The sequence below is a fragment of the Triplophysa dalaica genome, chromosome 7 (genome assembly GCF_015846415.1).
Source record: "Triplophysa dalaica isolate WHDGS20190420 chromosome 7, ASM1584641v1, whole genome shotgun sequence".
NCBI lineage: Eukaryota > Metazoa > Chordata > Actinopteri > Cypriniformes > Nemacheilidae > Triplophysa > Triplophysa dalaica.
Window position 1 is genome coordinate 11,933,936 of NC_079548.1, and position 17,345 is coordinate 11,951,280.

A 17,345-nucleotide genomic window follows, 5' to 3' on the forward strand; every position below is an offset into this window, starting at 1 on the left:
GTGTGTCGCTCACCTCAGAATTAGCAGAGCTTAAAATGACTGATAATGTAATGAACAGGAACAGATCTGTTGAATCATTTATTGAAACTTCTCACTATATGTGAAGAATGAGGTATCAATCTCCACTCGCCCATCTTTTTGTTCTCTTTGCCTCCTCTGTAAATTCTTGGTGAAACACAGCGCCGTGTTATTATGTGTTGACAGGCTGTGCTGTTTAAAGTGGCTGGTCATATATAATTCATGAACCAAACAGCTTCTCCTTCCTTCATTTCTCAAACATCAGCACTTTCCACCATTCTAACGTCCCTCCTCGTGACGGCGAAATAAAGGACCAGGACTGACGCGCGAGGGCTGCCCGCTGAGGGCCTGAATATAACTCATTGTGCTGACTGCAACTCCCCTGCCTCGCCTTTTCAATTCCAGGCCTTGACGATCAGATCTATTTTTAACCATCTAAAGTATTGAGAGACATGGATTCACATTGTATAACCACTCCATATGAGAGGATTTCCCGCAGGGATGGGGAGCTGGAAAGATGGATCTCACTTGAAGGCGTAGCGCAGGAGGAAGCTGATTTTGCCGCAGGTGTCGCCCTGTTTGCCGTCCCCCTGGTCTCCTTGGCGCAGCCTGTAGAGTTCTGGTTTGATCTGCCCGATGCTGGTCAGCTGCTCACTCTTCTCCTCACCGTGGAAATCAGGACTGGAGAGCTGGTGAGTAATGGTCTTAGGCCTGGAGAGAGAACAGAGGGTGAACAGTCACTCACACATGCATATAACGCACAAACACCCAATATAGCGGGTTCTGCGGTCTGATGTGGTGTTTAATGCTTGAGGCTAGTAAGGTAAAGGTGTCAAGAACAAGCTAGGCCATTTTTCACCTTGAAAACAAGAAAGCAAAGTGGATGATTCAAGAAGCCTATTATGAATGCAAAACAAACTGTGTAATTTTTAATGGTAACAATAAGAATATTTGTTACTTTTATTTATCATTAAAAATGTACAGTTGTATTTGTTGTATTGCCTTTAGTTTATGCTAATTTAATTTGTATTAGACTAACGAGAACTAATAAACATTGTTATAGACTAATGAGAAATTAAAGAAGAAAATGGGAATAAAAAAAATACAATTTCCAGTTACGTTATGGTAGTGACGACTGGTAGGAGGGGACTTGTAAATATAAAAATAATAATTTAAAAATTTGCAATGCAACAAAAATTCAGTCCCCACTGTGTCATTGAAAAAAAACTATCATATCTGGTAGTGTTGTTAAAAAAAAAGGTCTATTCTATTTCTATTATGAAATACTTTGGCACACACTGTGCACAAAAAGCAGCACATATCCTTCAACACACAAACCACACACTCACTCCATCATTCTACAACACACACACGCACAAGCACAGTCTGGAACAAGAAGTGCAGGTCACTGACCTGGTGGTGACCTGCTGCTGCGAGTGGGCATTGGGCAGGTCTTTCGCAGCTGAGGCTGCTTCTGTTGCTGGGGGCAACTCGGGAGATGTCTGGCTCAACTTAAGGTTTGCTAATTAGAAATAGAGAGGAAGCATAAGCCATAGAGAACATCAAAAGAGTATAGGTAAGTATAGTTAAATGGCTGGAGTGCAATATTTATTATATTTAAGAGAGGAAGCATATGCCATAGAGAATATCAAAAGTGTATTAAGTATAGTTAAATGGAGGGAGTGCAACTATATCTCACTATAGTCTTAGGCACTATTTACACAAAATGTGTTCCATTGTACGTCTGTACAAGCACTACACCTTTGACAGACACCTTTGACTGATGTGACATGTCTCACACGTCATTTTTTTACTTCTCACACCACAAGTGTACATTTTGAGAGGCTTTGTACATAAAAATAGTGACTTTTAAAAAAAGTGTCTTGAGACACCAGTCATGTGTGGCATTACGTTGCTCATCATCTATTTTTTTTTATTCACACAAATGCTTTTCGGAGTAAACAGCCTCTTAACAAGAGTGAAGCATTGCTCTTTAAACTGTAGCACATTGCTGCCATATGAAAATCTAAATTCTCCTATATAATTTGAATATAAAATGCTTCACTTAATAACATTCAAACTGAGAAAATATAAGATACAATATGTACCTAGTTATTTAGCTACCGGTGTTGTATTTGAAAATCACTGTAAGTGAAAAAATACAAAGTGTTTTGATAATTCTCACCAGCATTGTTGGGATAAGAGTCCATGTCTAGGTAGGAATGCTCCTGCATCTCCTGCGGACCCCCAACCACACCCCCCACCACCAGCCCTCCTCCACCCTCCACACCCATCATGTCAGAGAAATGGGGGTGATGCTGACCATGGGGAAGTGTGGGATACAGCGAGGAAGAGGAGTGTGTATCTTTCCTCTGCAACGGGGGAGGGAGGAGAGAGGAGCCCCCTCCGCCCCCCACCCCACCCAAACCGACACCGCCAGGCAGGAGTCCTGACGTCAAGCTCAGACCTCCTCCTTCCTTATCTCTCCACGGCAACCAGCAAAGCTTCCAGGAGACGAAGAGAGAAACAGAGAGCAGCACGATGCCACAGAACGTTACGATGACAGAGAGCAGACTCACGGAGATCTCTGAGAGAGAAACAAAACAGAGGGAGGGAGGGTGAGAGTTTGATTTCCCATAACCTTGGGAAGTAACAACGGGGATGGGAATCGTGAGGAATTTAATGATTCAGGGCCTGTTATAGATTTCATTGACTAGTTCCAGTTCCTTAATGATTCTGTTAATGATTGTTTTAGTGTCTGTAGAATAATTGGTCTTGACAAAACACTTAGGACATATAAACTAAAACAATACTAGTTCAAAAATACATGTTTTGAGCATGATGGTTGCAGGTTCCAAAGCAAAAAAAGGACGTACATTTCTTGTCTGATTATTCTTTATGAAATATCACATTCAATTCAGACCACAATTCAGTTAAACATCAATTTTGCAGCAGTGCTGTAGATTCAGTAGCGTTGCAGGAAACACTGTCAGAGAATTGGGTACGGTGCTCCATCTGCATCAAACCCAGCATCCAAAATTCATTAACTGAACAAATCGTGAAAATCATTCAGTTCCAGTTTTGTGTTTTAATGGAACTGGTTTAGAATAAAAACTTGTACTCAGCTCCCAACTCTAGATAACAAGCTTCATTACGTAACCTGGAAGTTATCATGGATAAGCAGCGAGATATTTGAAAAGAAAAATGTGCAAATGAGGTGGAGTTGGCAGACAGATGCTGTGCTTGGGGAATGACTTGGGAGAAACTGAAGGAAGTAGAAAGAGAGAAAGAGGATCAGAGGCAGAAAAAGAGAGGGTGCATTGTGCCTGTAAATTATCACAGACTCCCCCAGCCTTCACAAGCCCTTATCTGCATACAAAGCCAAGAAAACGATGGATTTATTTCTTAGCAGAGAAAGTGGCAACGCCAATGACAATTTCCACAAAGATGTCCTCTAAACTGTGATTAAGCCTTACGACTCTGTCTCTCTCTGAGTATGAGCTTTCAATCACGAAGCCTTTAATAACAATTTCTATAAGAGCGTGCATGACTGAGTCATCTGAGAAAAAAATGGGACTTTGGCAACTCGCTTTCAGAACCACAGTGGGGAGAACAGCTCCCCTTCAACAAGCCGAAACAAACAAGCGCCTGCCAATCAAAAAGAACAGCGGCCTGGTCTGTCAGCATGTCTGTCGGTCTGATCTCACACCAACATGGTTCCTTGGCTTAACCCACTCTCACATCACTATCTCAGACATTACACCCACCAGCAGCTCTAAAACCCCAGGACGGTTCCACCTAGAGCTACGATGTAATTTCTATTATCCAAGGAAGCCATATCATATATCTACCTCAAACTCCATCAGCCCTCTCTTTATTTACCCTTCATGCTGTTTTTCAGTTCAGTCTTTTCCTTTTGTTCCTTCTCTCTTCTACCATTGCTCAGACGTTTCTAAGACTGAGTCAGGGTTGAAAAAATCTGAAATTAAAATTGGGCTCTATTTGAATTCACAAGTTGGTATTTGAATTGAATTGGCGACAGCCAGCATAATGTTCAATTGGAATGACAGGAAAAAAACCAAATTGCAAATCAAAGAAATTAAACAGTCGTTTCATTAGTCTAACACAACAGAGTATTGTACCCCGGCTTCATTTTAGTCCACACTGGAGACTAGTACAGACAAGCTGGAGCGTTCTAGGAAATGTTCATGGTGCATTTCAATATAATGAAATCGTTAAATATGATGTCAAAAATCTACAGGTTGTATTTCCCATATTGATTAATAAATTAAGTCAATGTGATATCAAGTACAGTAATTCGCAATTCGAAAATTCAGCAGTGCGTGCTCAGACCTTTACCTTTTCTATCCACTCTACCTTCCTTTCTCTCCATCAAACTTCTCTCCTTCTCATCCTCAATGTTTGCTTTCTCTGTTCTTTCTGTCTCTCTTTGGTGAATAATTCATCAGTCTCTGTATGTCATTAATCACTACTTGTTCAAAAGATATGATCAGAGAGCAGGACAGAGGGAGGGGCGATGCGACTGATCTGTCAGTCCAAAGAACAAGATGCAGATACTGTAGAGGGAGAAAGAAGAGGGATGAATGCAATGTGAAAATGGAAGAGAGAGGGACAGAGGAGAAGGGGAAGGCAGAATGGGAAGAAGAATGGAAAGAAAAGCGATGGGAAAAGGGAGGGGCCTGGAAGGAGCTAACAGATTACTGCACATGTTGAAGCAGACACATCGGCTGACTGGTCGAGATAACGTATTTACTCCACACGTCGAAGGTGAGGAAGAGAGAGAGAAAGCACAAGAGAGGGGTTAATAAAGTCGGCAAGTGCTCCCGGGTGAGAAAAACAGGTCGGAAAAGTGGACAGTGATGGAAGGAAAGAGAGAGAGAGAGAGAGAGAGAGAGCGAGAGAGAGAGAGAGAGAGAGAGAGAGAGCGATCACTGGTGTAGGAGAGGCGGAACTGCAAGAATGAAAGATGTGGAGCCAAATGATCAGAGGCTGATGGAGAAAGAGACCCAACAGAGAAGAGGTTTGGGATTAGAACGGTTCATGTATTGATCTGCTTGCAAAGGAAAAAAGATTATTTAGAAGCAAAACAACTGAGCGTGTCTACAGACTCTGCCTCTTACTAAGCTTCATTTACTTTTCCACACCGTCACCACCTCCTAAAGATCTGGGTGGTGATGCACAAGCCATTTTTATGGTCCTACTTAACATTTGGACATATAAGGGCTGCATAACTACTAGTCTAGTTTGCAAATAACTGTACTTTAATAGTGGTAAGCTGTAAAGAAGTGTGTGTCACAGATCCAATAATCTGTCTTCAAATTTGTAAAAGGATGTAATGTTAAATTAGAAAATATACTGGATTGATACATTTCTGTCAACAAACAGATTTCACACTGAATCAGAGACAGATCAACATAGACTTTGAAATAAGCAGACAATTCAAATGGTTTTCTTGCAAAAAACGGCTAACATTTCTGTTATTCGCCTAATGTTTCACAGAACATGAAACTCTAACTCTCAGGGTTAAAAATAGTCTTTTTTTTCATTTCACCTTGTTATCGTATGCTTGACAGCATGAGTACAGCCCCCTTCAGCAGTACTGCACATATGGGCCATCCGATGAGTAAAGAAGAATTTAAAGACCCTCAAGCAGCACCCCTCAGATTTCCACTAATTAATATTATATGTAGCTGTCATTCCTGCTCATATATGCATGTCTCTATTTAACAATGGGAAAAGAGCATCTTGGGTTTTTATAAACCAAGCATATTTAACAGCCAAGGATTACCATGACATGCTCATTCATTTTCAATTGTTTTACTCTTAAAGCTTTTCAAAGAAACGTGAGGAGAAACAAATGGTGTCACTTGATTAGACTAGAAATGTGAATTTCCATGTACCAGAGCATTTCAGACTAACACCATTTACCTAAATAACTGCGCAACTTCTAAAATCTGAGGTTGCATGTGCATAATGCTTCTGTGTCTTAAAAAGATTCTGTTCAGAATAAAAAATGGTTTTAATTAGATTGGGAGAAATGTTGGGACTTTGAAACGCTAAAGCCTCCAGCAAAACTTCCATGATACCAGGATTCAATCCAGCACTCTTTAAAAACTAATGACAGACATTTAGTCACAATATCAAAATCTTTAATGTAAGTGAATGCAGTACTCATTCAATATTGTATTTACTAAACTATACATATGCAAAACTACTTTCATGCACAATTTAACTCCATTAAGTTTTGGTTTTGGCACAGTTCCACAGATACTGTTTAACACAGACCCTTGGTTGCAGTAAAAAAACACATTTAAAGAGAAAAGAACTGCACAGAACCTTCACAGCAAATTACCAAGTATTAATTTAGCTCTAAAGAAAAGAAAAGAAACTCCAAACGACTGCACAATAGGGTAACAGTCCTTAATGAAAGTAATAAGTAATAAATAGTTTTGTTAACTCCTGCAGGGTTCAGTCTCAGAGACTCTGAATTTGTAGCTTAAATGAAAACTAGTAACTTTTGTTATAATTTTGCTCTAAATACACCTATACCTGTCTCCATTGTGTCTTTGAATGAATTTAGTTTGTTTCTAGACCTGTTAAAAAGCTTCTACAGCCTCATCTTTTTGTTAGAAACTCAGAAACTAGACTCATTTAAATTACCCAAAGTTGTGCCTTTTCATGTTTAATGGAATGCAAGTTCAATTCTATTTCAATCACTGGACACTTGGGAATTTCAACAATAATGAGTAAATCGGTAAACAGAACAGTCTCACTCTAAACACAGCAACCGGCCGTAACACCTGGGGTGCACATGATGTGAATTCAAATGAATGACCAGCCGCAATTACACGAACGAGCACCTCTTACCAGTGCTCATCCTTGATGCCCATTCCTGGTCTCACAGTTCAGTGCTTTGGGAAATCACCCTTTTAGGCTGTTTGTCTGTTCCGTGTCAATATTTTGGAAAAATTATGTACAAAAATTGGTCTGAATAAGCTTTAATGGAATAGTTAACTTCAAAATGAAAATTCAATCTATATTTCGTCACCCTAATTTTGTCCCAAACCTGCATGACCTTTTCTTTCATATACTTATAGATTTATGCCTGTTCCTCACACAAAGTTAGTGTGTGTATTTCAAAGTATTTGAATTGTCTAAAAAAGTACAATTCCGTTATCATTTAATAACCCTTAAGTTGTTGTTTTTGGCTGTGTTGAACACAAAGAAGACATTTTAAAGAATGTGGGAAACCGTTCTGGGGCACCATTGACTCCAATAGAAGGTTTCTTTCTACTATAGTAGTCAATAGCGCTCCAGAACTGAGTGATTACAAACATTCTTCCAAATATCTTTTAGTAGAATAATGACATTATTTATTCTTCAGATTTGAAATGCATATGATGACAATATAAATATTTAACATTTCTTTTTGGGTGAACCATACCTTTAAAATGTAACATTTATAATTTAAGGTGCAGTTTGCTATTTGGCGCTGGACAATTGCTAAAAAAGATTTAATAATATGTTCTTTTACCATAAAGTCACATGTGATCAAAAATTATGTTTGGGTGGGCAAATTACATAATTTTGTTTTTTGGGTGAACTGTTTCTTTAAATTTCTGTGCCATGACCTCACCTGTGTTCATCTGTCTGTTGGGTCCTCTCATCATGTAGTTGAATTCTTGGCAGCTCTCACTCTGGCTGAAGCCTCCAGACCGGAAGCAAAGCTCCTCCACCAGCACCAACGCCTTCTTACAAAGGTCGTCTTCCCAGTCCCCCGACATCCTCCAATCCGCATTGCACACCCACCCTGCTCTCGGCCAATCGCGGCGCAGCCCTCACCGTCCACACCAATTGGACGGCGCTTGAGTGGAAAGGGTGTGTACGGCCACTTTATACCGTATGGATCCAATAAAACAGGACGTTCTTATTTTGGATTCTGAAGGACAACGTTTCAACAAGGAGCTGTCAAGGTCTCCTTATGTCTGTTAATTGAAACCTTTAATGGCCTCGAAACCCATTGGTAAGTGAGTCACAATCACTCCTCTCAATAATAAAATGGACTCCTGGGGATAAACAAAGAGGGAAGGAAAGATAATGGATAAATGTATGAAATAAATTAAAACGGAACGATTGGATTTTGTGTTTGTGTGAGAGTAGTCTTTTCCTTCCACATACTTTTTTTATGAATTATGACACTGACACCCCTGAGACCTTGTCATTGTAAAGCAGGTCAAGACCTGATTAAATAGTATTTTCCTCAATGAATAAACAGTGGTACTATATTAAGGGCTGTTGTTCAGAAAGCATAGCCTAGATTTGCTGGGCTATTACTCTCAGTTAAACATTCAGTCGGGAGAGTAGAGGAGAGTATTCGCAGGGTAAGTACTTAAAGCAGCATCGGGTCAGAGTTGAATTTCAGCCCGTTCCAGCGTCTTTCCTATTTTTTCATTCAAACTGTAATGTTGATTGTGGTCCACGGCTGTATTTCTGGAATGTTCTACAGTGGCTGAAAGAGAGAGAGGGGGGGGGGGGAGAATGATGCACACATCATTAAAATCTGCTGTAAAATTATGGTTAAATTATAAAGGCAACCCGCTGGGCTTGCAGAGCTCAATAGCATGCAGAGGAAAACGGTTGATGCTGGATAAATGTTTCATCTCAAAGACAAACACCTCTCCTAGTACAGTACATCTCTGAAACAAGAACGTGGTCAACCACAAAATGTTTATCTTAAGAGTTTTTGTTCTTTCATTTTTGATAACCCTAATAGTTTACTAATAAACTTTCACGTGAAGCATAGAAGTATTTAGAGTTCTTGTTAAAGCAGCTGATCAACACTATAGCACTTAATGTTATTCATTCCCCGAATTTATAATTCCTTTTCATTACCGGATTAGAAGAAAAGGTCAGATCTATAATAAAGAATATAGCTACCAATACCCATTTTTCTTTTATTAAAGAAACAACTTGCCCAAGATTTCTCATTATTTACTCACCCTCACATTTTTTCAGCCGAACACAAAAGTAGAAATAATTGAGGTTGTGAAGTAAAAAAAGTAATAGTTTAGAATGACATGAGGGTGAGAAAATGATGACAGACCCCTTCGTTTTTAAATGAACTATTCTTTAAATGCACTTTATTTAAAGGGACAGTTTACCCAAAACAATTCTGTTATCATATACTATTATACTCACCCTCAAATCGGTATAAATGTCTTTGTTCTGATGAACATTGAGATATATATTCAGAAGAATGCTTGTAACAAACAGGTCCTGGCCACCATTGACTACCATAGGAAAAATGACAATGGTTTTCAAAACGTCAAACGTGCCCCAGAACTGTTTGCTGTCCTACAGTCTTCCAAATCTCTTCCTCTGTGTCCACCAAAACAAACAAACTTGAGGGTGAGTATTAAATAAAGGCAGAATTATAATTTTTAGGTGAATTGTGCCTATGCAGTGTGTGTCTAAAAATAATCATTCTGCAATCCATTTAGATTACATCTACAATGAGCAAAAATCTATAAGAGGCAAAAAGATACACATCATAATACAAATCTTTGTTTATATATGTACACAGCATTGAAATATAAAGATGTTCCAGTGAACCAGTGTGTATAATTTGTCAGCCTGAGGTTCTGTCTCTATGAGATCTCTTCAGCGTTCATAGTGGTGTGCTCATTCTGTCTCAAAAAAACAGGTCAAAGCTCCACCTTTATTTCTCCTCTCTATTGCTCTCTGTTTCTCTTTTCTCTCCTCCAAGTTTTTCTATCCACTCCTCCTTCATCCCCTCTCTGCGTTACCGAAAACAGCAAAATGCCGGTAAGAGTTGCCAAATCTATAGATCTTTCAATCGATTTGCCGATTGCCTTCTTTCATCAGCGTGTTTTTCTCTCTCTAAGCCAGTGAAGTCCCTCAAGAAATCAGACCTATGTTTCTTTCTCCGATGGGATGCCTTCTTATTGAGCGGACCATCCATCTATCATTCTGATAGACTGTTCTTTCATGCTTTTTAGGTCTGTAAAATGTCATTGGTCTTTCATTGTGAGGTGGATAGTTTCTCTCGAACGAGGTGCCACTTTCGCAGCCATTCCATCAATCAGTCAAAGCCTCAAGTACAGCCATAAGTCATTCAGGACAAGACTCGGGTCAAGATGTTCACCGACACTCGTTCGTTAGCTTCTCCTCTTCCTGCCGAATCAGCGCATTAATGCTCTCCATTAGTCTGGCGTGTGATCTGAAACATAAGAAACCCAAACAGATCGAGGCCCATTTATCTATCTGTTTCACATCTGCGCTCCAATGTAAGAATGAGCCTCAGATTGGCCCGTAAAAAATGCTCCCTCACCAAAAAAAAACCCTGTCTGTTCTCTACACCAGTGCTCGGTCTGTAAATCTATCACAGTTTGACTTAAAAACTCTGCATATCTCAATCTGAAAGATGGCCGTCTGGCACCGAACTACAGTGCCACTGTCCAGAAAAGCCAGGTCGATTCAGAACGAAGTTAGAGCTGGGAAGGAGGGGAGGGTGAGAGAAGGTAATGAAAAATATATAAAGGGAAGGAGCTGAAAAGAGAAAGTGAGAGGGGAGAGAGAGGTATACAGTATGAACTAAAAGACATAAAAAGCGAACTGCAATAGGCAAGCAAGTGCCTTGTAGCACCAAACAGCATGTGGCCTTGGAATACAGACAAAAAGAAAATCTTCCTGATGCGTGTCTGGCGGATGGACATTAACAATTCACATACTGTAATAAAAGCACAAGTGAAGCAATGTTTGCTACAGAAATGAAACGGAAAACCAGAACAACAGAACATGAAACCCATCTCAGACATTCCATTGACTGCTGTCCAGATCTAAATCAATATCTCCAGGAAAAGCAATACTTCACAACAGGGACCCCGGCAACCTGCATGGTCATTGTCCAATCACACACACAAGCCAGACGGAATTGCCACATAAAGGCCGCAAAGCCGGCGAGCCCCTTCCAATCACACACTAGAGATGAGAAAAACAATGATAGAAAAAGCAAGGATTATGTAGATATGTAATTGGGCCAAAATAAAAGGAAAGGTCAATCAAAATACTCATAATTGCATTCCCAGAGGTCTAAAATCAAAATATATTTCTTTAGACTTTGTCTCTAATGTCTCTCTCAGTTTAGCTTAGAATAAAACTTCAACATTGTTGACAGTAACTCAGCTTGCCAAAAAAATCTAAGAACTTTCTTTAACATTCCCATTACGTTATATAAACTCTATTTCTGAATAGGCATGATATTTTGACGGTATGATAACCTTAAGCGAAACTACGTTGGTATCGCGGTTCTGCGATTACAACATTAACATCTGTTATTTTCGAATGTCTGCATATACAAACAACAACTTTTCAACTGGACACAATACATTTTATTATTATGCAACATATATGTCAGGTAAAAATAAAGCCTTTAAATTACAATATTCCTTAATATATTTTTTTTAAATATATAGGCCTATTAAACGTCATCATCAAACATTGTAAACATAGCTCAAAGCTTAGAAACGCTATCACATAATTTTTTTGTGGTTTCGAAACCTTGGCTCTTTCAAACCTCGTAACTGAAACTGGTTACCGGCCCATGCCTATTTCTGAATGTTGTGGATGTTTCATTAAAATCATATACAGTAACATTGATAGTATGCTCTTTTATGCTCTTTTTTCAACATTCAGACAAAGTTGTTCTATCTGGGTAGATGGGATAATTTGGTATTCGTAAGAATATTTGCTATTTTACTGTATCTGGCCAAATCTGAGCCCTGTTTGTGAGAATGTAGAGATCCAAAAAAGACACAAGTGAGTGTTTCTCAGAAAAAAATGAAACCAGAAAAACAGGAGAAATGTTGCAAAATGCTTTACATTCAATCATGTTGTCTAGAATGATACAGATGTGTAAAGAGTACCTGAAAATCATACTTAAGTAAAAGTACAGATAACTTGCATCGAAAATTACTCCATTAGAAGTTCCAAATACGACTTCAGTAAAAGTCTTAAATATCTGATTTTAACAGTATTTGAGTATTTTACTCATACTGAATGTAGGCTCAAAGGAGCACTAGTCCTCAACACTTAAGAGATATGTCAGTGAAAGACAAGACACAGTTGATTCGTGAAGAGAGCTATTGCAATTATTTTCTTAAATTATAAGACTGAACACCTCAAAATTGCAACAAATCATGGTCGACATCATAACCAACATAAGTTTTTTTAAGCTCAAGTTCTCATTAGTAAACAAAACTCCTCCAAAAAGGTCTCTTCAATATAACTCATAAATAAAATTATGTTAAGTAATAATTAAAATTCAAAGCCTTTTTGCACTGGACATGCTGATTTTGTAAATGGCAATATTAATTTTTCTATAGCAAAAATTAACTGCTGCATAAAAAGATAGGTGCCATGCAAAATGTCATTCCAAATGTAGTGGAGTAAAGAGTATATATACTTGTTCAAAAATGTTGTCAAGTAGAGAGTAAAAGTAGCTTATATCTTTAATACTCAGTACAACTACAAAGCCAAAAAGATACTTAAGTACAGTGACTTATTATATTTACTCCAATACTTTACACCACTGAGAATGAACAATTGAGACATCAAATTTGTAGTTTCAATCGGCTACCATTACATTTAGAAACATTACAAGGTTATAATTCACTTTGGTGTCAAGGCAATTGAGACAATACTTCGACTGCCAATTGCAAACAGAAAAAAAGAACAGGTCACTGTGTCACTGAATGACAGACAGCAGTAAGCTTCCCAACGTGGAAAGATGATTTTATCTAAAAAAAAGCACTGACATAAAAATCAATACTTTTCATTCAAATGAAATCATTTACAAATATTCCTTGTAGGTGCCGTCTGATCATAACATGAATAATAATATTTAGACAATCTTGTCAATGAACAATCCCCTCATGGACAAAACATCAGTGTCAACATCAAGAGATTACAAATGACACTTTCCAATAATACAACAGGTATTAATGACATAAACTCACTGCAGCCACCAACGTGTGAAGCAAAAATGGATACACAACCGACTGTTTGTTCCTACACAGGACACCTGGTGTTCACTGCATAGCCTAACTGTCAGATCTCTAAAGTGGAAATATTTATGTAAACTGTCCGATCCATCAACACCACGTATTAACCGCAGTCACTTGGGTCACTGAATGTTTTTTACAGCGCGTAGCAGATGGGTTTGAGGTTCTGTTCTGAGTCCTGAGGTGAAATTATTCAAGCCAATGAAGAATGATGCAATTAGTTTTGTCCTAAAGGCACTGTACGCTTTCCTATTTATATAGGTTGACCAGTTTGGTTTCAAAGATGTTGGAATGGCTGTAAGCAGGATCTTTAAATCTTTCATAAATTATTTAATCTATTGGTGAGAAACACAGGTTTATATTCATGTATGCGTACACAAACAAACCCTACACATTGTGATTTTTTTAATGAGGATGCACACGGATAAAACTTTATTGCTTATAAAATGTCTTTATTTTTTTGTTCAGCAGTTTACTTGTGCACTACATCCTATTGGAGTACTCTAATATACAAATATAATGGTTTTCCCATTACAATGTCTTTCCTCTTTATACTTTGTAAACCGGTCTCAAAACTTCCCCTATTCGGCTAAAATTGATAGATGTGACTGAGACTAATTGTAAAAGAAAAAAGATGCCTAATCCCTTTCTTTCCTGCTGAGGCTATGAATTTGAAAACTTCTATTGACAAGGGATGGTAATCCATTAAGTATATCCAATAGGATATTCAAGTAATGTCTTAATGAAGCTGTTGTGGTTTTCTTTCTCTCCATTTTAACGCCTCTTTTTCTCTCACTCACTGTATTACCTCCATGCCTGTGGTCTTATCTGCAATGTCATCAGGAGTTTAATCTGCTTTTGTTTCTGTAAGGCTGTGTCTTTTTTTAACCTGTAAGAAGATAACTGTAATTTTCTTTACCCCTTTGGCTTCAAAGCCAAGTGTTTTCAGACATTCTGCAAAGTGGGAATGAATGAATAAATGATAGCAACACTGTTTTAGTACATTAATGTAGAACTCCATTCTCTTCTCTAATACCGCACTCTCTACCATCTCAAGCCCTTCTGTTAACCGTTATCATACCTTTCTCTTACATCATGCACTGGAAAAAAGTAAAAACCTCCAGGTTGCTTACCAAACACACACATAACTGCAACATCTCCTCAACGTATTGCTTATATCTGCTAAAATGCTGTGACTTCCTGGACACTGTATATCTGACTCTTCCTGTCTCTGCATCGACTGGCCTCAACGGCACTGCCAAGGGCTGCTGTCATTAACACGATCGGACCTCTACTGCTGGTCAAAATGAGGGGTGATATTACATATGGCTTAAAAAATAAGAACATGATACTTGGGACATTACAACCTTTACAAGCCGAAGAAGCTCCCAAAGTGCGGTAACACTTTTCTGGAAGAGTGAAGTACTGCTGATACGCCTTTGTCATGCAACATTTATAAAGCTCAAAAAACAGCCAAACCTTTTCAGGTGTCCATACTTTGAAAGTGTACAAAATAGTCAAACGTGCACTTGGATATTCCAGCAAAAAATGTCTGCAAGTTATCCCTGCCCATGCTTAGTCTCCCCGGCTCTCACTGGCGCTGCTTTTCGGCTCTGCTGTCCCTCGGAGTATCTTTAAATTATCTATAACATCGCAGAAAAAAGCACAGACTCCGTGCGAGGAACCCTGGGATGCTGGTGACGCTCTACGCCAGCTTTTAGATTCTGCTCCCACACAGATAGAGCGTGGAGGGAAGCTCTCAGCATCCCGACAGCCAGGCAACGTCATCACCTGCTCCGTCACATAGTGGGGGGAATTAATCGCCCCCACATGCGGCTTTTACGAATGCCCATACAGTATATGCCCGTCTGCAAGCAACGGAGACCATTCCTATGACGGTTCCATATGGACGTATTAATATTTGCATAATTACAGTCCTGTGCCTGATAGAAACCCATGTAAGCCAGCCTTTGAAGACTATGGGTAGGGGTGGGGTTGGGAAGGGGAAGTAACACCGATACGGGGTTGAAGAGAAGCAGCTTCATATATTTCCCATCTTTTCTCTACAATTACACATGCATGTGCAGATTGTGCATGTTGAGCAGAAAGAGGAAAGTTACGAAGAGAATTACATAAAATAATCTTGCACTGTGAGTCACTAAGCTTCTTAACGTTGTTGCATATATAGGAGCCTATACACATAATGTGCACATCTGAAAATGCGAGGTCACGATTCAAAGCACTGTAGTTAAAAAATTCATGCATGATTTTTCTATAGACCAATTAAGATTGCTGAGGCAAATTCCCACACTGGAGGGTTTTGCACGACGATACCGGACAGACATGCAAACCATTACAACACACAAGCGGCACATACAGACATACTAGGGATAACCGAAACACAACCACCCGTAGAGTCCTTATTTTTACAAGCAATGCAGACCTATAAGACAACGACAGTCTCCATCACATGCACGCTCTCCTTCGAGCTCACGTTCAACCAAATATTATTTTTGATCATGCGACGCGATATAAAGGCAACAGTGTAACATCCGCCCCGCAAAGCCGAAGAAAGATAAAGACTGAAATACCGCACCTGGGACAGACGGATGCCAAAGAGCAGACCGAGAGGGACAGAGGAGGTGTCTCTCCGCTCCCCTCTTCCTCCTCTCTTTCTGTGTTTTCGCCTGTCTCACAGCCTCGTTTTTTCCTTTATATTTCACTCTCTGCCCTCCCTTCCGTTGCCTTGTGCACGGAATACTAAACGAGCCGCGACTCTGCTCACGGGCTCCAGTGCGCGTGCATCTCTAAACACATACTGATGTATGGAAGAGAGAGAGAGAGAGAGAGAGAGAGGCACAGACAGAGAGAGAGTGAGAGAGAGAGTGAGTGGACGGGCCAGGGGTGGGGTGGGGGTGTAATGGATCATGGACTGGTGTACGGTCGACCAGTCACGGGAAGAACGATGAAACGATGCTTAGAGAAATGCAGACGATATCGTCTTGATCATGGCGATGCGTATTATGTAAGGTCGACAGCTTAATCTTCTATATATGTTGACTATTGGTATAGCTATGTAATGGGGTAGAAGTGTCGGGGTTACACCTACAGAAGACCTACTTTACGTAGATGGGATAATAACAATGGATGTATTAATACATCCACGATCCGGTTGTTTATAGTCTAATTTAGACAAAATTAAGATATAACGGTAACACTTTACCAGAAGTTTTTTATAATAGGTATTTGTTGAGATTAGTAAATGCTTTACATGAACTCACAATGAAGAGTTTAGTTTTCAGCATATAGAGTTTAGTTTTCAGCAACTATTCATGTTCGTTCATGGTGCATTAACTAATAATAACAGATACCTCTTTGGATTTTAAACATGTATTGGTAAACGCTGAAATTACCATGAATTAAGATGAATAAATGCTGTAAACGTATTGTTCATTGCACCGTTTAGTCCTCCGAGGCAGTAGACATTATAAACAATCAGTAATTACTATTTGGATGCTGTAATCGTACTATAAATATTTATTTTGCAATGTTTTAAACCACTTTATATACCATGGTCTATTGAATACACGATTCTGATTGGCTAGAAGCCAGAAGGTGTGCATTAAAACCATTTAATGAACAGGTAGATCCAGTTAGTTTGATCAATGATTGATATTAACTGACAAAATAACTGTCATTATCACCTGTCTGGTCAAAAATACACTGTAAACATCAATAACAGCTTTAATTTGGCAAATGACCATGGTATAAACTAGGGCTGTGCAAATATATCGATATCGCAATATAATTTTTTTCGATAGTGTATCGATAGTGAAACCTCTACTATCGATAATTTTTTTTAAATCGTGTCATATACATATGGCCAAAAGTAAGTGGAAGTGAGCATGCCGAAAAATATAAGAACGCTTCGAGCTTCCAGAGCTAATGTGTGAGTGTGCTTTGGTCTCAAAAATAAGTCATGGAGTAATGAGTTATATAAAATAAATGTTGTTTGTAAGCATAAGGCTGTAAGTCACTTGGCTACTGCAGTGCATTAGACGAAAAGTTTATTCGAAAATGTCACAATGACATTTGTGTTGCTTTAACAGATATGACACCGGCGCATTTACAGCACAGATGAACCAGGGATTTAAACTACAGATGTTCATTGTTTTAACTGTAATGCACCACAACTGACTTACGAGACCCACCTTATTCCCCTGT

The 17,345-nt window shown here is 39.0% G+C and overlaps 1 protein-coding gene across 4 annotated transcripts in view; it reads right to left on the reverse strand.

Moving 5' to 3' along the window:
• Positions 1–15,919, reverse strand: part of syt3 (synaptotagmin III) — a 33,815-nt gene extending 17,896 nt beyond the window's left edge. The window contains exons 1-7 of one of the 4 annotated variants that reach the window (XM_056753401.1): positions 15,718–15,919; positions 9,756–10,279; positions 8,218–8,548; positions 7,676–8,105; positions 2,204–2,605; positions 1,432–1,540; positions 547–729 (exon numbers count right to left, since the gene is read on the reverse strand). In XM_056753401.1, the coding sequence (XP_056609379.1) occupies positions 547–729; positions 1,432–1,540; positions 2,204–2,605; positions 7,676–7,823 (842 nt within the window). In that variant the 5' untranslated portion in view covers positions 7,824–8,105; positions 8,218–8,548; positions 9,756–10,279; positions 15,718–15,919. Of the gene's footprint in view, positions 1–546; positions 730–1,431; positions 1,541–2,203; positions 2,606–7,675; positions 8,106–8,217; positions 8,549–9,237; positions 9,263–9,755; positions 10,280–14,600; positions 14,673–15,717 lie in introns of those variants that run through there. The other 3 variants (XM_056753400.1, XM_056753403.1, XM_056753402.1) reach the window with 3 other exon arrangements.
• Positions 15,920–17,345: the final 1,426 nt, after the last annotated feature.